Source organism: Ursus arctos, unplaced genomic scaffold, assembly GCF_023065955.2.
Source record: "Ursus arctos isolate Adak ecotype North America unplaced genomic scaffold, UrsArc2.0 scaffold_21, whole genome shotgun sequence".
Classification (NCBI taxonomy): Eukaryota; Metazoa; Chordata; class Mammalia; order Carnivora; family Ursidae; genus Ursus; species Ursus arctos.
The window spans coordinates 245,499-272,197 of record NW_026622886.1 but is presented as its reverse complement, the minus strand read 5'-3'; the positions used below and the strand labels follow the sequence as shown (position 1 = coordinate 272,197).

The 26,699-nt window shown below is 53.8% G+C and overlaps 1 protein-coding gene across 20 annotated transcripts; it reads right to left on the bottom strand.

Annotated features, from left to right (window-relative positions):
• Positions 1–1,097: 1,097 nt before the first annotated feature.
• Positions 1,098–25,962, bottom strand: A4GALT (alpha 1,4-galactosyltransferase (P blood group)). Of its 20 annotated transcripts, XM_057316384.1 has the most exons (6): positions 24,359–24,385; positions 22,547–22,765; positions 20,507–20,633; positions 4,535–4,767; positions 3,153–3,693; positions 1,098–3,009 (listed from the first exon to the last, which is right to left on the bottom strand). In XM_057316384.1, the coding sequence occupies exons 5-6, from the start codon at positions 3,425–3,427 to the stop codon at positions 1,902–1,904; spliced, it is 1,383 nt and encodes a 460-aa protein (XP_057172367.1). In that variant the 5' UTR covers positions 3,428–3,693; positions 4,535–4,767; positions 20,507–20,633; positions 22,547–22,765; positions 24,359–24,385; the 3' UTR covers positions 1,098–1,901. The 20 variants fall into 20 exon arrangements, 19 of the variants coding, with proteins under 19 accessions (XP_057172367.1, XP_057172368.1, XP_048073948.1 ...); XM_057316385.1 differs by lacking the exon at positions 22,547–22,765 and having other exon boundaries at positions 24,359–24,423; XM_048217991.2 differs by lacking the exon at positions 22,547–22,765 and having other exon boundaries at positions 4,634–4,767; positions 24,359–24,423.
• Between the last annotated feature and the right edge of the window lie 737 nt (positions 25,963–26,699).

Here is a 26,699-nt window from a genome sequence, read left to right as displayed (position 1 = left end):
CCCTGAGGCCTGTGGCATGGCTCTGCCCTTCAAGATCTTTGGGGGAACAGGCCAAGAACCCAACAGTCAAGGGGGATGCTTGGGAGCTGTGGAAAGAGCTGGAGGAAGGGCAATCAGGGAAGGTTTCCTGGAGGGGACATCAGCCTTAAGGAAGGAACAGGAGGAATTTGTTGGTGAAGATGGTTGGGAAGGGCATTGCAGGCAGCAGCACGGGCCTAGAGTATCAACATGTGGCCGTTAGGGGAGGGAGAAGAGTCTCCAGATGCAGTTCAGGGGCGCCTGGGGGCTCAGTCGGTTGAGCGTCTGTCTTCAGCTCAGGTTGTGATCAGGTTGGGCTCTCCTGCTCAGCATGGAGTGTGCGTCTCCCTCTCCCTCTGCCTCTCCCCCTGCTCGTGCTCTCTCTCTCGCTCTCTCTCAAATAAAATCTTTAAGACAGGTGAATGATGTTGTGGTTGGAGAAATAACTGATCTGTAATCCATTGTTGTCATCAAAATATCACCTGTTCTTGAATACCCCTAGAGCCGGGGAGCTCACCTCCTAACTAGGCTGCCCAAGACGGTCGGCAGGCAGAATCCAGAGGTCTTTAAACATCTCCCCCTCGGCTGCCAAAGAGCAACCTGCTGAGCCCCAGACTTCCTGGCAGCACCCCCTGGTCCCGCAGGGAAGTGCTTCTCCAGCCTGGCTGGAATGCCCAGCTCTCAGAGAGGGCTTCCTCAGCACGAACCAGCTGGGGCCGCATCTGGCAGAGAGCATTTTCCTCTGGCCCAGCCAGTGGGGCTGCCAGCAGGGCACCTCTGATCTCTCCCAGGATCTGGGCCAGGCATCCAAGGTGAGACAGGAGGGACCCCACAGGCTCTCACACCTCCCCCTCTACGTCTGGGGGCAGCATGTCCCTACTCTGGTAATGGGCTCCTGGGGTGTCTCATTCACCCCTCCCCCGCCCCCGGCCCCCCTGGGTCTCTGGACTCTGCTCTCTGGGCAGGGCTCTCCAAGCATGTCACCGCCACCTCCAGCCCCAGGTGCTTCCCCATCCGCAGAATGGGGCTAATGCAGGCTTGTGGGAGTGGATTCGCTTTATCAACCACCAAGCACTCGGTGTCAGGGAGTCACTTTTATTGTATTTATTATCCCGTGTTTATCGTGGGCAAGGTGGGGGGTGGTTTTCTTAAAATGCTTTTCCTGAGCCAAAAGAGCTCCACGCCCCCCTGCCCTGGAGTGGCCAGCTGGCGCACGTCACCCTTGCAAATCTCGGGAAAGAAGAGAGAATGGGGTGAGCAGGCAGGGCTCCCCCAGAGGGCTCCCCAGGCCGGCTCTGCTGGCCTCAGCGCCTCTGAAAAAGAAATCAAAGGCAGGAAAGAGCAAAGCACCTGCCCCGCCAAACAGGGCTCATGAGGCTGGGCGTGCACCCCTGCTCCCCCACAGGCTGCCTCCCCTCTCCTCGGGAGCTCTCCTCTCCTTCCTACCCCTTTTCTGGGGCTTTTCCATCCATGCTCTCTTTGTGGGCACCTCGGCCCCCACCAGCCTGGCCTCCCCATGATGCCCGGGCAGCTGCTTTGATGTGCATGGCTCTGGTGTTATCCAGAAGCCCCAGATACTCACTCCAGCTGACCCCCCCCCCACTTGTTGCCTCCACCCTGAGAAAGCACACTGGCCTGGGGGTGTCCCACTGGCCTCACCCTGAAGGGAGCAGGGCCGGGGGCCTGCAGCGTGTCCTCCAAGCACACCTCTGGGGCCAACAGCTCCCCACCCTCCCCAGAGCCTGCCCCAAATCCTAGGCAGCAACTCAGGCCCCCCTCTCCCGGGCTCTCCCATCTTGCCGCCCCCCCCTCCCCAGGAAAGGTGGCTGGGAGCCCTTCCCAGTCAGAAAGCCTGGTGGGGGGGGGGGCGACCGGCAGGCTCCTCACAAGTACATCTTCATGGCCTCATGCGTCGTGGGACAGTAGCGGGCGTGGAGCTGGGCCAGCAGCGCCCGGGACGTGGCCTCCAAGCGTGTGCCCTGGCTCTTCTTGTTCCACACGTGGACAGCGTAGGTGGCCTTGAACAGCTGGCGCAGCTCCTCGGGGCTGACCTCTTGGAAGTACTTCTTCCAGTCCTGCCAGGGGATGGGGTAGAAGGCCTCGCAGGGCAGGGCGGTGACGCCGCGGCAGGCGTGGCTCTCATCCAGGCTGCGGATGGAGCACCACTTCTTGAAGACCCGCGTGAGCAGCTGCGGGCCCTGGTGGCCCCAGATCCAGCCGTTGTAGTGGGCCACGAAGTCGCGCATGCACAGCGCCATGAACTCGTGGTGGCGCTCGAAGGCCAGGAAGGCACCGTTGAGGACGTAGCGGGACTGAGTGCCCAGCGTGTTGGTCAGATTCTGCAGGTTTTTGAGGACGATGAAGTCCGTGTCCAGGTAGATGCCGCCGAACTTCCACATGAGCGCGATCCGGGAGGCGTCGGACAGCACGGGCAGCAGGTAGGGCTCCCAGCGGCGCTGCCGGGCCGCATACCAGGCCGCCAGGGGCGTGTCCCGGAACAGCTCCTCCAGGTCCAGCGGGAGCAGGTGCACGTTGGGGAAGCAGCCCAGAAGCGAGAGGCCCAGGTGCCGGGGCAGGGAGGCGTTGCCGCCGGGCAGCCCCTTCATCAGGACCACCACCCGGGACTCGGGGTGGGCCCTGGCGGCTGACTCCACTGAGCACATGAATAGAAAGTTGGGGCTGGTCCGGTCTGATGTCTCCAGGAAGAAGATGTTGCCCGGAGGCTGGGTGCTAGAGGGCAGCGGAGGGGGCACCAACCGGGGGCAGGGGATGTTGGCAGGCAAGTTAGAGAACTCTCTTTGGCCTCTGGGTCCTCCCACGATGTGCCAGTAGATCATGATGGAGACGAAGAACGTGAACTTGAAGCTGATGATAAACAGGGTGCAGACCCGCTGTCTCGGGGCGCCCCGGAACAGCCGCAGCAGGCACTCAGGGGGCCTGGACATGTTCTCCCCAGATGACGCCAGGAGCCCGCAGCAGGAACTGGCCGGTCTATAAGAGACGAGCATCACATTCGGGCAGACTGCTGGCATCCCTGGCCCAAAAAAACACTTCCCACAAGCACCAGGTACGGCCAACGCCGGCTTCCAAAGCCCCCTGGGCCTGCTGGCTCTGAGTCCCACCTCCTTCCTCACCTGCGAAACGGGAGTGGCAGGCCAGGGGCCGAGGTCTGGGCAGAGTCCCATTTGCTCTCTGTGACACACCTGGGAGCTTCCCGAGCACAGAGCCAGGGCTGCCTACAACATATGGCCATAGCGGGCCCAGCCCGGGCCCTGGCACAGGCGACGGTTGTCAGAAGTGACAGCTCTGCCATGTGGCACGCAGGCCTCTCTGTCCTGTGAGGCCTGGGCCCCTCAGGCCACCGGCAGCCCACGATTCGATGCCTAGCACATGGGCCCCTCAGCCCCATTCAGTTCCGCAAACCAAGTCTGGAGCTGCTCCAAGAGGGCAGATGCCCAGCAGCCTTGGGGCCTTTCAGCAGAAAAGCCTGGGGACTGGACAGGCCTGGGCACTGGCGTGCTAAGGGGCTGGAAAGCAAGCCTGCGGGACGGTGGGCTCCAGGCTCACGGGGATGCACGCCGGGCCCTAAAGCCCTTGCCTCAGACACGATGGAGTCTCCCGGGCGCCTGGCCTCCCCAGCCTCTGACCTGGGCCGTGCTTCTTAGAGACACAAGCCTGGAGAGAAAGGGGCAGGGAGACTGTGCTGTAGCCCGTAACCCTGCCTAGGACTACTGTCCGTTGACTCTCAGCCTCTCCTAGTGATGTCCACCTGGCCAGCAACCAAGAACGTTCTGGGGGCCCTGCGGGCGGCTGGGGAAATGAAATAGGCTTGGGCTCTCCCCAAGGGCAGGGCGATGGGAGCACCTGGAAGACAGACACAGGACCTTAAGTCGGCCTGAACCAGCTAAGACCTGGAGTGATGCACTCAGCTCAGATTTCCCACGGGCAGGGCAGGAACACTGGAGCCCTCTAAAGGGCTAACTGTCGCCACACATGTGCCAGGTGACCTGCTTGGGATGTCACGCACATTTAACTTGCTAGACCCCCACGGCCACCCTATGCAGTGGCGGTCATCACCCCCATCTCACAGGTGAGGACCACGAGGCACCAAGAAGTCTGGTAACGGTCCTGTGGCAGGCGAGTGGCGGGGCTGGGGCTTGAAGCCAGGCCACCTGACTCCGGAGTCTACTCTCTCAACACTGCACCGTCCTGCCTGGGAGAGAAATGGTGCAGGGACGTGGGAACGTGCCTGGCACTTTGGGGACTCGGTGCACGTTCACCTGAGCTGTTCTCACTCTTCACAGAATCCCAGCCACCGTTTCCTCAGCACCTTCTAAATTCTTGGTGCCCCATGCACAGCCCCCCCCCGCCAGCTCTCCATAACCCCAGGGTGGCTGGATCATTTCTACTTTAGAGGCCAGGAAACGTGGACACACAGAGGGGTGGAGGGACTGGACACAGCCTGGGGGCCAGCGGGAGCCGGAGGGAACCCCACCCCAGGACGGACGGGTCTCACAGCCTGAGCGTGGTGCCAGGAGGCCGGCGCTGGAGCATCCAGCCTGCCCTGCCGGCGGGGGGCCAGGAAGCGCGGTGACGTCACCGGCTGGTAACTGACCAGCCTGGGTGGCGCATGGTGGCGAGGTGGGGATCCAGGCAGCCCTCTGCGAGACACGCCCCGGCTCAGCAGCCAGACTCCTCTGCCAACAGGAACACGGCCCTTCCACAAACTCTCCGCGCGCACAAATCCATCTGCAAAAGACGGCGAGACACAGAGTGAGGAGGTGGCGGGCTCACGGAGGCCTCGTCCCCCAGCCACACACGGTCACTTGTTCATGGAGCTGTTGGCTCTCTGGCCCCACAGGGAGTGTGCTTGGGAGAAAGGAAGAGCCAGGTGCAGCTCTGCCCCGGAAGAGCTCTCAGCGCGTGGGGGACCGTCTGGAAGCAGACAAGGACAGTGCCGGTGACAGCTGACATGGAGCGAAGGGCCCGGCGGAGCCAGGGGAAGGTGGCTTCCTGGAGAGCTGGCACAGATAGAAGGGCCTTAGCCAGATGGGCCTCCGTAAGCGCCACGGGGGCTTGTGCAACCCCCCCCCCACCAGAGCCTGGCTCGGTGCCTGGCACACAGTAGGCACACACAAACGGGCTCGTCCTCTCGCTGATCTGCTCACTCACAGACTCACTCCCCCAGCGGCCAGAGGGACGCTCCAAAGACACGAGCCAGGCCAAGTCATTCGTCTGCTGAGACCCTCAGTAACGTGGGAGGCCCAGGTCCAGCAGGTCCTGCGTGTCCCTCACCCCTGGCCTCACACCCCGCGTCTCTCCCTGTCGTCCGCTCTACCCCAGCCACACTGGGCCGGCTTGCTCTTTCTCAAACCCACCCCCCCCCCCCCCGCCGTTGCCGTCTCAGAGCCTGTGTGCACGCTATTCCCTCTGCTTGGAACGCTCTTCCCACAGCTGTTCACCTGGCTCGTTCCCTCACCTCCCTCTCGTCCTCACTCAGAAATCATCTTCCCAGGGCATCTGGATGGCTCAGTTGGTGAAGTGTCTGCCTTTGGCTCAGGTCATGATCCCAGGGTCGTGGGATCGAGCCCCGCGTCGGGCTCCCTGCTCAGTGGAGAGTCTGCTTCTCCCTCCTGCCCCTGTCCCCAGCCCCCTGGACTCGTGCTCTCTCTCACTCACTCTCTCTCAAATAAATAAAAATCTTAAAAAAAAATTATCTTCCTGTGGGGCCTCCTGAGCCCCTAAGTTCCCCCTCCCCTGTCACCTCATGGCCTCCTGTGGACTGTCCCCCGTACCTCATTTAGCGTACGGGACGTTTGGTGCTCGTTGGTGTGGGTTATTTATGAGGAACACCACCCCACGGGGATGCTATTTTCTGTGTTTTGCTCAGCATCTAGAATAGAAGGTGCTGGGTATGCAGTCGGTAAGTATCGAGTGAGCGAGTGACTCAGCGGGTGGGTGAGTGAAGGAACAAGTGAGTCAATGAAGGAGCGAATCAATGAGCCACGTGTGAATCGATGAATGACCAGTGAGTGAGTTAATGAGTGGGCGAGTCCGTGAGTTAGCAAATCAGCGAGGGACCACAGGAGCCATGAACATGTGAGTGAGGAAACGGGCGGAGGTCAGGTGAGCAGCCTGGGATCCCCCAGCTGGGTCATGAGCGGCAGAGCCGAAAGAAATCAAGAACCCCGTGTTCCCCTGCCCTGGTTTTCCCCTGCAAGGAGAGGCTATTTTGGTCCTGAGTATTTTTAACCCCATGTGAACCACACTGAGGAGTGGACAGAGTTGGACAGAGCGAGGTCCCGGCCTCCGGAGACCCCGCAGTGTTGGGGTGATCTGGCTCTTCCGTGGTGCGGGGTGGGTGGGGGCTGGGCCTGCTGGGCAGGCAAGATGTGCCACCCGAGGCCGCGCCTGCCCCAGTGGAGAGTGCCAGTCCCAAGCAGCACCGTATTTGGTCCCGGAGCCCAAGACCCAGGAATAGAAACTGTGCATGGGGCCAAGTTGGCCACAGCCCAATACCCATGTGACCTCAGGTCCAAAGCATGCTCCTGGCCCCCCGGGGATGGGCCTCGCAGCTGCGGCCCAAGTCCTGGCCCTTGTCAGCAGAGCCTGGCATGTTGCCACTGCCTCCTCCTGCCTCCCTGCTCCAGGGAGATGCTTCCCGTTAGCTCATTAACTGTGGCCACGTGCCTGCTCTGAGCCGCTCTGTGGCCCCCCATCATCAGGAGCCCCCATGAGCCATCTCAGGCAGGAAGTGAGGGTGAGAAGCACACAGCTGGTGGGTCAAAGGGCCCAAGGCCTGACCACCTCCTGCTGGCCGGGCCCTCGGCCCCAGCTTTATGGGCCCCACGTCAGGAGCATCGGTGTCAGGGACCAGGCCCACGTGCCTAGAAATGGCTCCTCTGCCTGAACACTGTCACTCCTTCATGGCTCACGGTGGGGGCACTCCACCTCTGACCTGCCCTCGGCTCCCGTGTCCAGCCCAGCTCAGGCCGGTGCTGGTGGACCGTGACCCAAACAGAGCAGAGTCATGGAGATGGTCACACACAGTCCATGCTGAACCGCTGGCTGCCGGGATGGGTGCTGACTGGCTCCTAGAGTCCCAGAGAGGGAAAGGGACTCGCCCACGGTCACACAGCAGTGGAGGGTGGAGCTGGCGCCCTCAGGGAGCCCTTCCTGCCCCTCTGCAAGGAGCGCCGCACCCCCAGGTCTTCCTGGAGATGCTTCAGGAGGCAGACAGCCCAGCAGAAGTCGCAAACCGCAAAACCGAGGAAACAGAAGAGGGACCGACTCTGCAGCTTCCCCAGGTTGCTTTCCTGCAGCTGCTGAAACCAATGACAGGCACCTATTTTCCCACAGCTCTGGAGAGCAGAAGGCTAAAACCAAGGTGTCGGCAGGACGGACTCCCTCTCTAGCTCTAGGGGGGAATTGTCCCTTGCTCCTTCCAGTTTCTGGTGGCTCCAGGCCCTCCTGGGCTTGTGGCCGCTTCCTCCCGTCTCTGCCTCTGTGCTCACGTGGCCTTCTCCTATGTGCGTTCTCCTCCTCCTCCTCTGTCTCTCTTAAGGACACTTGTCATTGGACTACGGCCCACACCTGGCTAATCCAGGATCGTTTCCTCACCTCCAGATCCTTAATATAGTAAGACCTGCAGAGACCCTTTTTCCCAAGGAGGTCACAGTCCCATGTTGCAGGGGGTAGGACACGACGTATCTCCTTTGAGGTCACTATTTATCCCACAACACCCCCTTTCTATGTCCCTTGGTCCTGGAGTCTCAGAGCCACCTACCCTCAGGTCACACACTGCCTGGAACATCACTAAAATGGCAGCTGCATGGAGAATGTGCCTGGGGGGGATCTCTGCATGGCAAGAGAAAAGGGTTAGAAGTCACTTGCACTGGGGATTCCCAGTGGAGATGATGGTCTTGCCTGCCCAGCATCCATTCCCCCTTCTCCTGATAACAATACTCGGATTTCCTTTGAGGAACCCCCTCTGCCCCACAGACCCCACTCTCCAGTTCTTGGGGTGGGCACACGACTCGGGTCTGCCTAATGCCGGTGCCACGTTCTCCTGGCCACTGTGAGAAGCTCAGGAAGGGCATGTAGCCCAATCCAGGCCAAGCAGAGTCACGTGCTTTCCCACGGAGGTGCTAAGATGGAGCCAAGAGCCAGGAGGGGAGAGCCTGCCTGAGAATGAAGCTGGCCCCGAGGCCAGCAGAGACGAGAGATGGAGAGAAAGACATGGTGGTGACATCATCTTTACAGCTGGATTCTCCCACCCCTGAAGCTGGTACATCCTGGACTTCTTCAGCATGTCAACCAACCAACACACACACACACACACACACACACACACACACACACACACACGGGGAGAGAGAGAGAGATGAGGGAAGAGTCTACCAAATTGGAAGCAGGGATGCTTCTGGAGACAGGACAGGATCCAGAACTCAGACCCTCCTTCGTGGGAAGAGCCAATACCCAGAGCTTGAAAGTCCTGCTTGAAGGGTCTGCTGCCCTGCCCCCACACCGCCCTCCCACGTTTCAGGGCATACACAAATATTTCTACTCAAGAAGTAAGAGTTTACTAGAAGATGATCCTTGTAAAAATGGCAGTTTTCAGAGCAGAGGTTATAAAATGTTTCTCCTCCGAAGCCTGTAAGATGTGCTGAAGCCAGCAATCAGGAAGGCAGTGGCTTGCTCTTACCAACAAAATGAGGGAGGTAGAGACTTGTTTTTCCAATAGGCATAGGGCAGATTCTTGGTTCTGAATCTTTCCTCTGCCGCTGATGTCACACAGACCAGCAGGGAAAGAGAAAATAAACCACAAGCTACAGCTTTAGGGCAACTAGGGGCATGAAAAACCCATAAACCCCAACTCACATGTGAGGCCTGAAGCACCTGAGCCCAGCTGGTGAGGAACAGGGTGCAGAGGGGCCCAGAAGTGGAAGACGGCAGGAATCACTACTTCTAAAAGGAAGATGAGAAGTCCGAAGAGTGAGCTGTAGCCTGAATGAACCAGGAGAAGTTCAAGTTTGGAGGCAGGTGACCCCTTCAAGCCAGCTGGGTTCTGCGAGGCGAAAGGGCAGTGGATCCAGAGAACGGTCATCTTTCATTTTATTTTTTAAAAGATTTATTTATTTGAGAGAGAGATAGAGAGAGCACACAGCAGAAGGAGCAGGGAGAGGGAGAAAGAAGCCCAAGCTGACTCCATGCTAAGTGCAGAGCCCAACACAGGGCTCGATCTTGGGACCCTGAGATATGACCCGAGCTGAAACCAAGAGTTGGACACTTAACCAACTGCGCCATCCAGGCGCCCCAAGAAAGGTCATATTCTAAAGGAATAATCCATTTCCATAAAAACAGAGAAACTTAGAGAACTAGCCTGGCCTCTCTCCCAATTTCCATCAAAACCTCCTATTAAATGCTGATCCAGGAAAATTCAACCAATTTGAATTAAAAAAAAAATGGTTAAAGGAATAAAAAAATAGTGTCCATACAAAGATGCTCCAAGAATGAAAAGGGAAAGAAATAGTAATGTTCTCTTACGTGTAAGGAAAATTCACCACAAAAATATTCCCACAAAGCAAATAAAAATTCTAATACAAAATTACAGCATGAATTAAAAAAACAAAAACAAAAACAACCCAACTTTAAAAAGTAATTCCAGCTATGAAGGCAGACCAAAAAGCAGAAATAAAAAAGCTGGAGAAGAAATGGTCGGACAAAGTGACAGCAGGACATGAGGACCATATGTGATGTGAGCATGGCCAGACCTCAGGAAAGAATTAGAGGGAAAATACAAGAATATTTCAGAAACGAAGACTAAGCAACAAGAAATACACAGGAGAACAGACTCCAGACAAAGTACAGGAAGAGACACGAAGATTAATGTGAAAAAAAAGTCAACAAAAATCCAGCAGAAATAAAGAGAACAAAGAACCAAACAAAAAAACAAAAAAAACAAACAAACCAAGATGATCCAACACACGTACAACCAGGCTCCTGAAGAAGAAACAGAAACGAATGAATAGAATAAATCTCTGCAGTTACAATTCAGGAAAACCTTCCCGAAATAGGGGAAGACCTACTGAAAAGGCACACCTTGTACTAGAGAACAGTGACCCAGAATGATAAATCCCAAGACATAAGACAGTAAAATCACTGGGCTTTAAAGGTACAAAGATAAATCTTTGCATAGCTATGTACAAAGCGCAAGCCATCCACGAAGGACAGAGAATGAGGCTGGCGTCAGACTTCTCCGTGGCAGCATTTAAAGACTGAAGATAGTGGAACAACTACAGGGTCATCAAGGAAAGAAAGCTGGAGCCAAAGATTAACCCAGAGCCACACTGTTCTTTATAAAGATGACGGGGCACATGGGAGGCTCCGTTGGTTAAGCGGCTGCCTTCAGCTCAGGTCATGATCCCAGGGTCCTGGGATCGAGCCCCAAGTCGGGCTTGGGGAGCCTGCGTCTCCCTCTTATTCTTCCCCTCTCATCTGCTCGTTCTTGCTCTCTTTCTCAAATGAATAAATAGAATCTTTGAAAAAAATTTAATACGTATAAAGATTACACGCCAACAGTTTTGTATATAAGGACCTAAGGCAAGATTCCTCCTCTGAGGAAAACCGAGGAATCAACTTCGGCCAACCAAGGAGTGCTTGAAAGCACTGTAATAAGAGAACTGAATATATTTAGATGCAGAACCCCCTCTCCCCCCAAGAAAGGGTAGGAATAAAGATGACAGATGCAACGAAAATGTTATCTAGCCAGACAACATGGAAATGATACAATTACCCAAAACTTGGTAGGCAAGGTTCCGGGAAAGGAGGTCAAAAGTGGAATGAGTTCCATGGTTACCTCATCTTTTAACTGCAAGCGGTAAGAGCTAAAAAATCAAACAGTAAATGTTTAAGCATATTTAAAGTACAAACGTGGCAAAAAGGATAACGCTGCCCTATTTTATCGAATCTAGTGAAATGCATTGTTATGTGCCCACTAAAAAACCTAAAATGCTGTGAATTAAACAATGTCACTTTGCTTTCTTATCATGCAGAACTTTCTTGAAAAATGCTTTAGTCAGATTTTAAAATCACCCATCCAAGGGGCGCCTGGATGGCTCAGTCAGAAGACCATGAGACTCCCAATCTCAGGGTTTTCCCACACGGTATCACTCCTGTACCATCACGTGTGGGCCATGCAGCCCTTCTCAAAAGTGCCTCACTGTTGTCCCCAGAATCTTCTTCCAAGCTGCTCATACCTCTTCTTTAGGTCTTCGTGTCATTGCCTAAGTAGGCAATGGCAACTGTCATGAGCACCACCTGACCAAGAGCTGCTGGAAGCATTAGAACGGAAAGAAGATAGGCCGTAATCACTCAGCACAGTGTCAGCTGAAATGGGGCAGCGACAAGAGAAAGGGAAACAAGAAAGAGGAAACAAGTGAAGTTTATTGTTCAGAGAAGAGAAACAATACTGTCTAAAGCGAGAAGAAACTAAGACTATTATATAAAGGTGTAAATAGAAATATAGCCACTACAACAAAAATACAAGCTTTCCCAGGTATCAGAGGAACTTTTTTGTATTTTTCTTTCTTTATTTATTTTTTAAGATTTTATTTATTTATTCGACAGAGATAGAGACAGCCAGCGAGAGACGGAACACAAGCAGGGGGAGTGGGAGAGGAAGAAGCAGGCTCATAACGGAGGAGCCTGATGTGGGGCTCGATCCCATAACGCCGGGATCACGCCCTGAGCCGAAGGCAGACGCTTAACCGCTGTGCCACCCAGGCGCCCCAGAGGAACATTTTTTTTAAACACAGTGAGAGAATAAGGAATATAGCCCTCCCACATGTGTGAAGACCTATCTACGTACATACACACAATATGACAGACCAAAGACACCTGTGACATCAATATATATAAACAGGCTTAATTCACTTATCTTTATGAAGAAGAAGATTTTTTATTTAAATCCCAAGCCAAACCTAACTCTCTCCTGTATCTGAGAGATAGAGATGCACACCAAAGTGATTCAGAAAGGTTAACAGCAAAAGAAAGAGCAAAGGTAGAAAGAAAAATACAAATAAAACCAAAGCTGGGGCCATAATCTTAAGATCGGACTGAGAATTCAAGCCAATCATCACTAAGTGAGCCAAAGAAGGGCCATTTGTAATGCTAAAGGGTATAATTCACAATGTACCAAGTAACACTGCAGCAATTTTCAGGAATTAGAAATTACAAAATGCGGGGCGCCTGGGTGGCACAGCGGTTGAGCGTCTGCCTTCGGCTCAAGGCGTGATCCCGGCATTGTGGGATCGAGCCCCACATCAGGCTCTTCCGCTGTGAGCCTGCTTCTTCCTCTCCCACTCCCCCTGCTTGTGTTCCCTCTCTCGCTGGCTGTCTCTCTGTTATATAAATAAATAAAATCTTTAAAAAAAAAAAAGAAATTACAAAATGCTAGGATAAACAGATTGAAACACACTAATAAGAGATGAAACACACTAATAAGAGATTTTAATTCCCTTTTCTTAGCCCAAGAAATAAGTAGATCAAATTATAAATAAGAATTCAGAAGTCGTAAATAAAAGAGTAAAGTTCCACACTATATCAAACTCTCTATCCTATCTTTAGACTTTCTTTGTAAGAGTGATGAAGCATTCATAAAAATTGAAAACAAAATTGACAAATCTTTAGCTAGAGCCATCAAGAAAAAAAGAGAGAGGACTCAAACAAATAAAATCAGAAATGGAGGAGGAGAAATAATGATCGACACCATAGAAACACAAAGGATTACATGAGAATACTATGAAAAATTACATGCCAACAAACTGGACAACCTAGAAGAAAGGGACAAATTCCTAGAAACATGTAACATTCCAAAACCGAATCAGGAAGAAATAGAAAATTTGAAAAGACTGATTACCAGTAATGAAATTGAATCAGTAATCAAAAAACCCCCAAAAAACAGAAGTCCAGGACCTGATGGCTTCATAGGCGAATTCTACCAAATATTTGAAGAAGCATTAATACCTATTCTTCTGCCTTTTTTTTTTTTTTAAGATTTTAAAAAATGTATTTACTTGAGAGAGACAGCAGAGGGAGAGGGAGAAACAGACTCCCACCGAGCAGGCCCGATGTGGGGCTCTATCCCAGGACTCTGGGATCATGACCCAAGCCGAAGGCAGATGCCTAACTGAGCCACCCAGGCACCCCAATACCTATTCTTCTTAAACTACTCAAAAAATTAGAAGAAGGACAGCTTCCAAATTCATTCTATGAGACCAGCATTACCCTGATACCAAAACCAGATAAGGGCGATATGTGTGTGATGAACATAGATGCAACAATTCTCAACAAAATATTAGCAAATCCAATCCAATGATATACTTTTAAAAAATCATTGTGGGGGGTGGGGCGGGGAAAAAATAATTTGTCACAATCAAGTGGGATTTATTCCCAGGATACAAGGGTGGTTCCGTATTCACAAATCAATTAACATGATACATCACATTAACGAGAGAAAGGATAAAAACCATATAATCATCTCAATAGATGCAGAAAAAGCATCTGACGCAGTACAACATCCATTCATGATAGAAACTCTCAACAAAATAGGTTTAGACGGAATATACCTCAACATAATAAAGTCCATTATGAAAAACCCACGGCTGGCGTCATACTCAATAGGAAAGAACTGACAGCTTTTCTTCTACAATCAGGAACGAGATGAGGATATTCACTCTCACCCCTTTCATTCAACATTGTACTGGAAGTCCTAGCCACAGCAATCAGACAAGAAAAAGAAATAAAAGGCATCCAAACAGGTAAGCAACGAAGCAAAACTCTATTTGCAGATGACATGATACTATTCATAGAAAACCCTCAAGATTCCACTAAAAAACTACTAGAACTAATAAATGATTCAGTAAAGTCACAGGATATACAGAAATCTGTCGCATTTCTACACAGTAATAATGAGGTAGCAGAAAAGAGAAATTAAGAAAACAATCTCATTTACAACTGCACCAAAAGGAATAAAATACCTAGGAGTTAACTTAACCAAGGAAGTGAAAGACTGATACTCTGAAAACTATAAAATACAGATGAAAAACATGAAAGATGACACAAATAAATGGAAGACATTCCACGCTCACGGATCGGAAGAACCAATACTGTTCAAATGTCCAGACTACCCAAAGCAGTTTACAGATTTCATGCAATCCTTACCAAAATACCAATAGCATTTTTCACAGAACAAGAACAAATAATGCTCAATGGGTTCAGAAGCCCCCAAGACCCTGAACAGCCAAAGCAATCTGGAGAAAGAACGAAGGTGGCAGTATCACAACCCCAGATTTCAAGAAATACAACAAAGCTGTCGTCATCAAAACAGTATGGTATCGGCATAAAAACAGACACATAAAACAATGGAACAGAACGGAGAGTCCAGAAATAAGCCCAGCTTATATGGCCTATTAATCTCCAACAAAGGAGGCAAGACTGCAATGGGGCAAAGACAGTCTCCTCAGTAAATGACGCTGGGAAAACTGGACAGCTACATGCAAACGAATGAAACTGGACCACTTTCTTATACCATACACAAAAATAAACTCAAAATGGATTAAAGACCAAGCTGTGAGACATGGAGCCATAAAATTCCTAGAAGAGAGCACAGGCAGTGCTTTCTTTGACCTCAGCTGTAGAAACATATTTCTTGGTACGTCTTCTCTGGCAAAGGAAACAAAAGCAAAAATACATATGTGATTCTGGAATTTGACAAACTGATCCTGAGGTTCATATGCCAAAATAAACAAGCAAAGACCTATAGGAAAACTCTGACAAGGAGGGAAAAGAGAAGAAGGACTGGAAGTTCTTTAGATGGAAAAACATTCTATGAAGTTTCCATACTTAAAACAATGCAGTCTTAGCATCTGAACAAACAGGGCAACGAAACAAAAGCTACCACAGCAATCTTAACGTCCCTGAATATGCAATGAAGGCAGGATCTCCAGTTAGTAAAGTAAAATGGGGGGGTGCCCGGGTGGCTCAGTCGGTGAAGTGTCTGCTTCGGCTCGTGGCGTGATCCCAAGGTCCTGGGATCCAGCCCCACATCAGGCTCCTCTGCTATGAACCTGCTTCTTCCTCTCCCACTCCCCCTGCTTGTGTTCCCTCTCTCACTGGCTGTCTCTCTCTCTGTCAAATAAATAAATAAAATCTTAAAAAAAAAAAAAAGTAAAGTAAAATGGGTCTTCTAAGGCATTGGGCCACTGGAGTAGAAGCTGGGTTCACATCTCAGAACATGCCCCAGGATAAACACCAAATGTAAAATAATAAACCCCATAAACATTTAGAACAAAACATGGGTGAATTCCTTTATAACCTCGGAGTTGGGAAAGTTCTCTTAATTACGTACGAAATCCATCCAGAAGCCATAAAAGAAAAGACGAATACATGTGACTCCTTGAAAAAGCCCAACTGCTCCATGTCCTCCCCCAAAATCCCATCAGCAAAGCCAAAATGGAAGTGACAACTTGGGGTAGGTTTTGTGCCCCTCGGATCCCCAAGGTCCCCAAGGTCCCCAAGGTCCGACTTTCTGGACCCTCTAAACGGCTCCCGGGAATCAAGGAGAAGACACCCAACCACACAAAAGGGAAGAGGCCAAAGCCAGTTCAGACACATGCAAAACATGCTCCTTAGTAAGTCAGCAAGCGTGAGGATCTTTTTGTAAGTAAGAGAAATGCAATCAGAACACTCAACATCTCTCACCTGTCAGACTGGCAAAAATCCAAACTTGGACAACACACTGGTCCGGCCTGGCTGTGAGGTGACAGGCCCCTGGCCCAGGGCTGGTAGGCACGCAAGCGGTCCGCCTCCAGTCCGTGGTGGAGGGCAACCGAACAACCTCTACCAGAAGGACACAAACGCTTACCCTCCACCGTGTACCACCACCGGGAATTCATCTGTAGATAAGTGCCATTTGTACAGGTCACAGGTTTGTTTTCAATTGCCAAGGACTGAAAACAGCCCAAGGTCTTTTTTGAAGGGACTGGCTAAATACACAAAGACACACTGACACGTGTAAACATCGGCTCTCAGAGGCAGGGGCGAAGGCTGCTTTTACTCACTGTTGCACCCCTTGTGCCCTGCACAGGCCCCCGCACACAGTAGGGGCCCAATGTATATTTTCTGAACGAATGAGTAAATGATCCCTGAACGGCCCACGAAGCCAAGATCAGATAGGGTGACCAACCCGTAAGCCATTTGCAAACGGCAAACCGGATGCCGGATGCCGATTACAACTGATAGAAAGTGTAATTGACAGGTCCCGCCTCACCACCGGAGGACACAAAATAAGGTCACATACCTTCGACTTTTCATATTGAAATACGTGAGTCTTTCCTGGTGACCTTCTCAAAGCTGCAGGGCTAGGGCGCAGGGGAGACAGGATTTGCACCCGGGTAAATCTGCCCCCAAGTCGCAGAACTCTCCTTTTTCCCTGAGGCCATCCCTCCCTGCCAGGGTCACTCCAGCTCCGCCCTGGAGGCTGGACTGAGGATCCGGCTGCCTGGGGTTGGCTTCTCAGGAGAGGGTCAAGTCATGCCCCCTGAGCTTTATGCCCAGTTCGGGCAGCATAAGCCACCACGAATCTGGACTCCTCTACGTTTGCTATCTTGGCATGTGCACACACAGGCTTGCAGGACGTCTGCGGTGCCAGGAGGGCTGGCTACGGATGAGCTTTCTGCCTTGGTCATCTGCTACGCCCAGCAATCACAGAGGCACAAGCAGCAGGGAAACTCTTCATCAGATAAGACCGTGGCGGGCAAGTTCCCGCCTGTATTAAGAGCCCTGAGTTCACTGTATTTGGAAGCTCCCAGGTTGCTTCATTTTTCCCTTTTTTACCGTATTAAAGATTACAGATGATTGGCAGCAAAAGAGCACGCCAACCCCGCCCCGCACGACATGCACACACAGCACTGACCATACGGGGTATTCTCCGTCTTAACAGTCTTTGCTGACTGCGTATTACCCAAACAAGGGACCTGGTTTCTATCTTCCACACACTTGCTCTGTGATCTTGGAGTCTGACCTCTCTCTCATCAATTCTGAGCCTCAATTTCTTTATCTGTAAAATAAAGAGCTTGGAAGAGACAATGTCTAAGGACGCTTCTAGAAAGACCTTCCAAATTTGGTTTCTCCAGTACCAGTTCGGTTCAGAGGTGGACCTCGCTGACCTTTCTAGACAGTGTATTTCAGGGCCACCTGCCCCTTGGTGCCAGGCCAAGAGCACAGGCAGATAATAAGGCCAGAAGGATGACAATTCACAGATAAGAGAGTTCCTGCTCAACCTGATTTCAAAAGTCTTCTTGGAAAGAAACCCAAGCCCTTGGCATCACACTCAGTCCCCTGACCCTTCATTCAACAAATGTTTGGACACTTATTATGAGCCATGCCCCCACTCCAAGGTCTGGAAATAAGACAGCAGTCAACAAAGCAGATCCTCTCTTGCTTCCTGGAGTTGAAATTCTAGTGGGAGAAAATTAACCAGTAAAGAAATACATCAGGTGGATAACATGCTATGTGGAAAAATGCAGCAGGGAGCTTGGACTGAGAGGCCGGGGGGTGGGGGCGTGGGGTGAGGGTGGGGGTGCTACATCACACAGACCGGTAAGGATGGCCTCTCTGAAAAGCTGACATTTGTGCCAAGAGCTGAAGGAAGTGAGGGGACCAGCCTTAGGGCTATCTGGGGGAAGTGTGTCCTGGGAGGGAAACTAGTGAGTGCAAAGGCCCTGGGGCATGTGTGCCTGAGGTGCTGATGAAATAGCAAAGTAAGTGAAGTAGTAAGTAAAGTGGGAGGAGGAAGGTACCAGGAGAGGAAGTCAGAGAGAGAATGAGGAGACCAGGTCATAGGGGGCCTTGAGGGCCATTGGAAGAATTTGTCTGACTGGGAGGGCTGCCATTGGGAGCTTTTGAGGAGGAAAGGGCTACAATGTGCGGTATGTCTTAAGAGGTATTTGGGATCTGGCTGCTTTTTGAGACTAAACCACGGGGCATGTGTGGCCACAAGAGAGCAGTTATGAGGCTCTTGGGATAGTCCAGAGGAGAGGGGGGTGAAGGGCTGGGAAACAGGGGGAGTGCTCCTCTTGAAACATCCTTCTGACCCATCTCTCCTTCCCACGCCAGCCCCGTGACCACAACTCAGCTCAGGGCTCGGTTCTCTGCCTCGGGACCCACCACCCCAGCCTCTTGCCTGGCTTCCTGCCTCGGCCCCAAGCAGGTTTCCACACCCCACACCACCCAGGCCTGGTAGGCACTTCCCCTGCAGCCCCTGCCCCTCCCCAGGCCCACAACTTCCAGACCAGCCAGGCTGACCTCTGCCAGATTGCTCAAGCCATCGAGCGCTGGGAGTTCCAGATTTCTGCAATATGCTCTTTCCTTTCCCTTAGAACATTCCTCCATCCCCCTCTCCCCAGCAACCTTTTAACCATAATATGTGGGAAGAGCTGCCATTTGCCAAGAACACACCACAGGTCAGGCATCCTGCCAAGCACTGATCACTCTTCCTCAGGTCTTCATGTCTACCACTATGGCCCCATTTCACATGCAAGAAAATGAAGGTACAGAGAGGAAATGCGACCTTCCCACTGCTGCAGGGCTAGTGAGCGTGAGGCAGGGTCTGCACCCCGGGATGTCTGCCCCAAGTCCTCAGACAGTCCTCCCTCCCTGAGTCTCTCCTGACCTAGGTGGGCAGAGCAGGCCACCTCCAGGAAGCTGCCTGGATTTCAGCACAGCTCCAACTGTGGGCCATGGGCTGGGTCCCCATTCCTGCACACACTGGTCCTTGTGGCTACCTTCCAAACCAGTGTGCCCAAACCCTGGGCCTCGTCCACATCTAAACCACAGGCAGACCCTCAGGGCTCCGGTGAGGCCCGCTGGGAATGGCCAGGGTGCGTGTGGCCGTGGAGGACACTGGGAGCACAGGAACATGGGCACTGAGCCACACGCCACCCACTCTCCCGCGGCTGTAAATGACAGTAACTTAGAGAGGGCACCATCCATGTGTGAGGACTGAGGCACGAAGGAAAGCCGTCCTGACACTCCAGGTGCCCTTGAAAATGACAGTAAAAACAGAGGAAAACCAACTCCATTGCTCAAACCCACCAGGCTCTGGGATTCCCACATTTCTGGAGTACGTGCTTCCCACTTCCCAAGATGTCCCTCCAACCCCTCCCCTGCCCAGCAGCGTCCTAACCAGAATAGGAAAGAAGAGCTGCCGTTTGCTACTAACCGCACCAAAATGCCATTCTGGCTGCACGGGTGACAGGTGACTACAATTGTGGCTTCACGCCTTTGCACACTGTCTCCGTATTTCCACAATCGAGGGGTTGTGTGCGTCTCCGGTCACCACCCTGCAGTGACACCTGCTTTACTCTACCCCGAAGACGAAGACGGTGTGAGGGCACTGAAGACCTGAGGCAAAAGCAGGCGTCATCTATTCTTCTCGGTCCCTTCCGGATGCCTCCCTGCTGGGGGGGTGGGGGCTGCCATGCGGGGCTGTCGGGGCTGTCGCAGACATGGAGCGGTGTCTACCCAGAGCCACAGGAACACAGAGGGAGAGCCTACTGCACGTAATGTCCGACACCTTGCTTTGTTTTTCACTTAAAAATCTGCTGGGCCCCCGTATTTTAAAACTAGATAGTTGCACAAACGTACACATTTCCTAAAACTCCCCGAACCGTGCACGCGCACCGATGTGTAAATTGCACCAGAATAAACCTGCTGGGACGCCTGCGCTCTGCCCTCGTTTCCTGCGGTAAACACCGCTCCATATGCTAATTTTCCGGGGCTACAGCGTATCTCATAGGGCGGTTCCATCCTTCCCTTGGCCTAGTTCCTGTCCTGAGTCCTGGAAATGTGGTTTCCATCTTTCTGCGTTTACAGACAACGCCGTGGTGAATATCTCGGCACTCACGTCTTCGAGCACATCCTTAATTACTTCTGTAGGCCTGGTTCCTAGAAATGAGCCTCTTGGGTCACAGGAAACATAATTTAAAGTTTTAGATACAGATCACTATCTTGTCTCCAGAAAGGTTTTTAAAACACTCCACATTCTCTGGGCACCTGGGTGGTTCAGTCGGTTAAGCACCTGACTTTGGCTCAGGTCATGGTCTCAGGGTCCTGGGATTGAGCCCCCACTTCTCCTTCTCCCTCTGCTCCTCCCCTCCACTCAGACGCACGCTCGCACTCTCTAATAAGTCCATATTCTCTCCAGTGTCAGGACTCACCCACCTTCCCATGACCCTCAGCCCGGGGAGGGGTGAGCTGCTTGAGCCATTTCCGGAAGGCTCCCTGTCAGGCGTGGAGCTCCGTGGTTAACGTAACAATAGTATATACATCTTCTGAGGGCTTCGTCTGCACAGACACTGGTCAAAGTGGTTTTCGTGGAGCAACTCATTTAATCCTCCCGGCAGCCCCGTGAGGCAGGAGCTCTTACCATCAACTACGGTTGAACCAAGGCACAGCTGGGATTCCAGCACCCCTCGCCAGGTGGAAGGATTCAGTCGGCCTGTGGCCCAGCCAAGTTCACCTGGGACTGCTCTGGCTCTGCAGGCTGAAACTCACTGCAATAAAGAAAAGGCGCGTAACCCAGAGCCTCAGTGTCCTCATCTGTAAAATGGGAAGAGCAGCACAGGATGGCAGAGGGATTTTTTTTTTTAAAGATTTTATTTATTTATTTTGAGAGACAGAGAGCACAAGGGGGGGGAAGTGGCAGGCAGAGGGAGAGGGAGAAGCGGACTCCCCGCTGAGTGGAGAGCCGGATGTGGGGCTTGCTTCCCACGGGATCACGACCTGAGGTGAAGGCACTGTGCCACCCAGGCACCCCTGCAGAGGGGGCTAAATAACAAAGGGTCTGGCACCTCATAAGGGCTCAATCCATGGCCCGCCCCCCAGCTCAGGAGGTTGCCTTGGACACCCCGGTGGGAAGGTACAAATGAAGATCTCAGACAACTGGAGGGCTGGTGGGGGCAGGGACCTTTCCGGGCTCTGTGTCTACATCTGGGATGAGGGGTTCTGCTCTCTCAAATCAAGTCTGTTGGGTGACTGTGAAGACCAGCTCCCCTGCTTCACTCTCATGTGCCTGTTCACCTAGCTCCCTGGTTGCCAATTCAGACTTTGCACAGGTCTGACTTTCAGAATGTGCGGTGTGTTCCCGCTGGAGTCAGCTCCTGGCGGGTGAGAGTGTGGGCACAGGGCAGAGCGTGCGGCCATCAGCCAGAAGGGAAGGGGCTCTTCTAGTCCTGTGCCCAACTCAGCTTCCACTGGAAGCTTCTGGATCCACTGAGGTCTGTCCAGAGGGAAAACAGAGACAGACAGGAGAGGAAGGGACGCTCACTCACCTACAGGGGCAGCTTCCTGATATCTCCTAGAAATGGAGGCGCTAAGAGGAGAGCGATTCTCAAGGGCACGCACTTAATGCCTGGACGGCCGACTCGGAACACGTCCCTGCCACTCATCAGCGGACTAAACCTGAACGAGGCCTTTTCCCTCCCTTGGGAGTGGGGCGAGGGGTAACCCCTGCTACACTGGACTCCAAGGGATGAGGCTCGCAAACAGCCCTGGGAGCTGGGGGCCTCAGGACCAGAACCTCTTCTCCCCACTGAGCTTCTCCACCTCCCCCTACATGAACATCAAAGCCAGTTCATAAGGTGTCAGCCTGGCCCTTCCCTTTCGCCTCCTGTCTTCACCAGCTCAGAAGTTCCCTCAACCGGTGCCGGACACCCCCACCTCCTGCATCCTCTGGGACCTCCATCTAGGGACCTGCCTCTCCGCTGGGACTCAGCCACTCCATCTTCTGGTTCCTTCCCAGCAGCTCCTAAACGCAGCCAAGTCTCCTTTATTGAGAAGCACACACACAGATGCAGGAAAATAAAAATAAAAAATGTGCTCCAGCAAAGCACACACCAGCAGCAGCAAAAATAAAAGCCAAATGATAATCTGGGAGGAGGTCTTCGCCACCAGGAGACAAGGGGCAAATACCCTGCCGATGAGCTCAAACCAATGAATCAGAAACTCACATACTGTGGTCATTTCACAAGGTACATATATGCCAATCGCGCTGTACGTGTCCGCTTACACAGCGCTGCGTGTCAGTTACAGGTCAATAAACGGGGCGGGGGGGGGGAGGGGAGCGCACAAAGATCCCAGAGGTTCATACTCTTTGACTCAGTAATTTCATTTCTAGGAAATAACAAGAAATGCACACTCCCAGCCTGGGGAAGTACGAAATGGTACAGGCCCTCTGGAGAGCCAGCTGGCTCTAGGTAGAGCCCTTCGAGAGGTTCATATGCGGTGACGACCAGGTGATCTCTTTCCAGGAAAAATCGGACAATGTACACGTGTGAAAGTTCCACCTAACGTTATCGCAAAGAGCCTACATTTCAAACGTGATCCATTAACTAACATGATGTAACATAGGCAAACACTAAAAAATATAAAAAAGGTTGGAGAGAGGTGAGGAATTTGAAAAACTTACATAGACAAGATCTATTTAAATATGTTAAAAAGTATTTCTAAAAAGTCTGGCAAAAATGGAGAATTTTAACAATAGGATTCGCCAAGTGGTGCAAATACGGCATCTTCCTCCTCCTTCCTACAGTTAGTTCATTCAGGCGGCATTTAGGGAGCACTGCCTATGTGCTGGGCTGGGCACCCGGTTTCAGGTAAAGTTCCTTTTCCTCCCGAAGTTTCCAACCTGGACAGCAGTGGAACAATGAAAAATACAAGGCATTTAGGAGGAGCTGTGAGCTCACCTAGGAGGTTAAGGTCAGGAGGAAGTGCACTCCAGAGACAGGGGTGCAGAGCTTGGGGGACCGGTTGCAGGTGGAGCCCCATACCCCACCTGCCTGGAGGGAGAGCAAGGAGGGGCAGCAGCCGGTGGGGAGGGTGGAGGTGAGGGAGGAAAGAGCTGTTTCCACATTTCAAGCCTCCCTTTCTCATCTGCCCCTACTTCCAGTCCTGTCGCGAATGTCCCCCAGCAGCCACCTCTACCCCCGTCCCAGTTTGGATCTTTAACCTAGGCAGCTAGAAGGGCTTCCATCGGTATACGGGAAGGAGACATATTTCAGAATTTCCATTTGGGAATTTGTCCCTACTATGGAGCCCTCCTAGCAGTCAAGCAGGGACTTGCGCCCGAGGCACTGGGAACAAGTTTGGAAGGAAGAGGAACAGAAGATTCCATCTTGCCTCACCCTTTCTTTTCTCTTGTATTCGGGCCCGCCTGGGGGAGTTCCCCCTAGGGGATCTCTGTGTGGGAACGCGGAGCGCAGACCTAAGTAGGGAGGGTATAGTCCGGGCCAACCCGGGCCCTGCTTCTGCCGACCCCTAAGGGGCCTGCGAGGAGCCCGCAATCACTGAGCAGCGCGGCGAGACGGAGCCCGAAAGGGTGTCCTCCTGAGGGAGGGGTGGATGCAGGGGAGATGGCTTTTAACCCTCTCAGTCAGAGGCTAAGCTGAGTCTGCCGAGGACGTGGGAACTCCTATTCCAGGGTGTCAGATGAGGAAACTGAGGCAAGCTCCCCCGCCCCCCAGCAGCGAAGGGCAGTGGACTCAGAGACTGGACCTCCCACCAGAGCCTCTCCCAAGCACACCACAACTCCCACTCGGGGGCTCCCATCTGGGTAACAGGGAGGGAGCGAAGCGAGCCAAAGGACGATCGGCGGGTCGGGATCCCGAGAACCGGCGCTCGGACCCAGGCCCTTCCCGCCACCTGCAGGGCCCTTCCCCCGCCTGGGCACTTCCGAAGCCTCGGCATCCCCCCACAACTCTGGCCCGGGGCCGACGCCTCCCGCCCCCCGCAATCTCCCCTCCAGCCGGCCGCTCCCCGGCGCTCTCCCAGCCGCACCCCCTCCGGGGCCAGGAGCGAGCGCGGCGGGCCGGCGAGGCCTCCCGAGACCATTCCGCGCCCCGGAGCTACCGGCGCGCCTCGCCCCAGGTCGCCGCGCGGGGCGGCTGCGCCCCGGGCCTCCCGCCCCCACGGCCCCTCTCCGCCGGCGCGGGACCCGGGCCCGGGCGGGGCTGCTCCTCCCCTCTCCAGCCAGGCTCCCGGTGCAGCCGCCGCGCTCAACTTCGGGGCGCAGTTGGCCGGGGACCGCCGCGCCCAGTCGGTGCGCACGCAGATGTCCCTCCGGAACAGGTGGCCCGGGCGGCGGCCGAGCCCTCCCTGCCCTTCCGCAGCCCACCCTCGCCCCCGCCTTCTCGCGGCGCCCCTTCCCACCCGCGCCCCGGGCGCCCCCAGGGCCGCACCCCGGAGTCCCCGCCCGCCGCCCCCTGAGCGCGGTCCCCGGTACCTCCGGCTCTCGCGGTGGCGGCGGCGGCGGACGAGCTGGCCCCGGGGGCCGGCGGGCAGCGCGGCGGCGGGAGCACCGCCCCTCCGGCCCGGGCGTGGTCAGCGCCGCCCCGCCCGCCGCCCCCGCTGGGTCCCCGCTCCCCGGCCCGAGCGTCCCCGCTGCTCCCGGCGCCAGGGCTGGACCCAACGTCAACAGGTACGGAGCGCTCCCCGGGACTCCCTGTCGCCTACTGTGTGGGCTGGTAATCCGATTTCCCCATTTAACAGATGAGAAAACTGAGGCTCGGCCGGTTAAGTCACTTGAAGGTCATGCAACTGAGAAGGGGCAGTGTCAGTATTGGAACCCGGGTCTGCCTGATGCCACCACCTAGAATATATTCATGAGCCTCCCCAGCCCATGCCCCAACTGTGACTGGTGCTAAACGCTTGGCCTGCATGGCTGTGTTTTACCGAATTTCACTTAATTTGCTTGAACCTTCACAACTTCTGAGGGCCCTTGTTGCTATGGCGTCCTGGCCCCGCTCACCCCTCTCTGGGTCCACTGGCTGCTGGCTGTGTTGTCCTCACTCCTTGGGCCTCATCCTCCCCCTCAGCCAATGACTGGGGCCCAGGCCTCCTTTGAGAACATGGAAACTCTCCGTCCCAGCCCTGGAACAGGCTGGCACTTAGTAGGTGCCTTTGAATGAATGAATCAGAAGAAAATTCCCATGGGCTCCCACCATCCATCTGCAGCCTCTGGACCTGGCCCTTATGCTCTGCCTTCCCTCCCAGGACCCTCTGGACCCCAACACCCCCCTCCCCTGTCTACAAGCTGCCGTCCTTTAAGCCCACACTGACTCAGCAGCTCTGCCCTCTTTCCCCTGCCCTGCCTACCCTCATCAGCCCACACACTGATACTTCTCTGATCTTAAAAGAAACCAAAACCCCTTTAAAGATCCCCTAACCCGCTCCTCTTCCCCGCTGCCTCACGTTTGTCCTTCCCTTTATAGCAAAAGTCCTCCAAGAGTTGTATCTCTTGGCTGTCTCCCGTTTCTCCCCTCCTTTGTCCCTTAAACCTCTCCCCCAACTAGCCCACTCAATCTGTCATTTTTTGTCCCCAGCTATGGCCGTGTTCCTAGGTCCACGTGGAGCCTGGTGTTCGTCTCGCCTGTCCCTCCAGCAGCACCTGTCACTGCTCCACTCCCTGTTCCCTGAAGCACCTTCCTCTTTTGGCTTCCCAGACGACACACCTGGCCACTTCTCCTCTGTGACCACCCCCTTCACCGAAACCCTTTTCTGCCCAGCCTCTAGAAGTTTCCACAGGCTGTGCTCAGCTCTTGATCTTCTGCTCCTTCCCCCACTCTTTACCTTGATGCTGTCATCCAGACCCGCGGCTTTGGAAGCATCTGTCTGCGGATGATGCCCATACGTGGCCCGCAGCCCGGACCTCTCCCTGAAGGCACATTTCTATCTGTGCTCCCTTACAGGGCTCCAGCCAGCAGCCTGATCTCTCCCCACGCTGTCCTGCATCTCCCCCATCTCGGTTAAGGACAGCTCTCTTTCCTGGCGCTTGGGCCCCAAACCGCGACTCCTCTCTGCCTACCATACGCCTTCCCCACACCCACTCCAGTGGCAAATCCTATCAGATCCGCCTTGAAAATATGTCCAGAATCTGACACTTCTCACCCCTCCCCCTGTCCAAGCCACTAGCCTCTCCCCAGAGACCTCGTCTGGCCTATACTCCTGCCTCCCCCACTCCCCGGTCCAAACAGCAGCCAGGGGGATGATGGGAGAAGGAGGTCAGGCCACATCCCTCCTCTGCCCAAACCCTTACCCTTCCAGTGGCTCCTCACTGAACTCAGAAGAAAAGCCCCTGCCTCACCCTGGCCTCATCCCTTTCTTGGATGGGGACCCGGCCCAGCCCCACTGGCCTCCTTGCTGGCACTCACCCCCTCCGGGACATTCACTCCCCCTGGACAGGCTCTCTGCCTGCAACAGCTTTGCCCAGATGCCTACGTGGCTCTCTCCCTCACCTCCTTGGTTCAAGCTTCAGTGTCAGCTTCTGAGTGAGGATTCCCTGACACCCCCCCCCCCCCCCCCCCCCCCGTCTCAGATCACACATGCGCGCCCTGCACTCCCCACTGCCTTCTCACCTCGAGTCTGCCCCATACTCTTCCCACCATGTGACACGCTTCACGTTTTTTCCTCTATACATTTATTTTAATGCCTGTCCTCTGCACCGGACTGTGAGTTCCATAGAGTGGGGGTTCCTGCTGACTTGTTCGCTGCTATGTCTCCCTCCTGGAACAGTGTTTGGAACAGAGTGACTGGACAGTAGCACACGTGTGTAGAATGAATGAACC

What these genes read in the sequence shown, in the direction of transcription:
- A4GALT (XM_057316387.1), bottom strand. Translation starts at nt 3,427, where the DNA reads ATGGGGCTGAGGGGCCCATGTGCTAGGCATCGAATCGTGGGCTGCCGG. An exon ending in CTGCCACTCCCGTTTCGCAG is followed by an intron (nt 3,010 to 3,152) that starts GTGAGGAAGGAG and finishes CGTCTCTTATAG; the next exon opens with ACCGGCCAGTTCCTGCTGCG.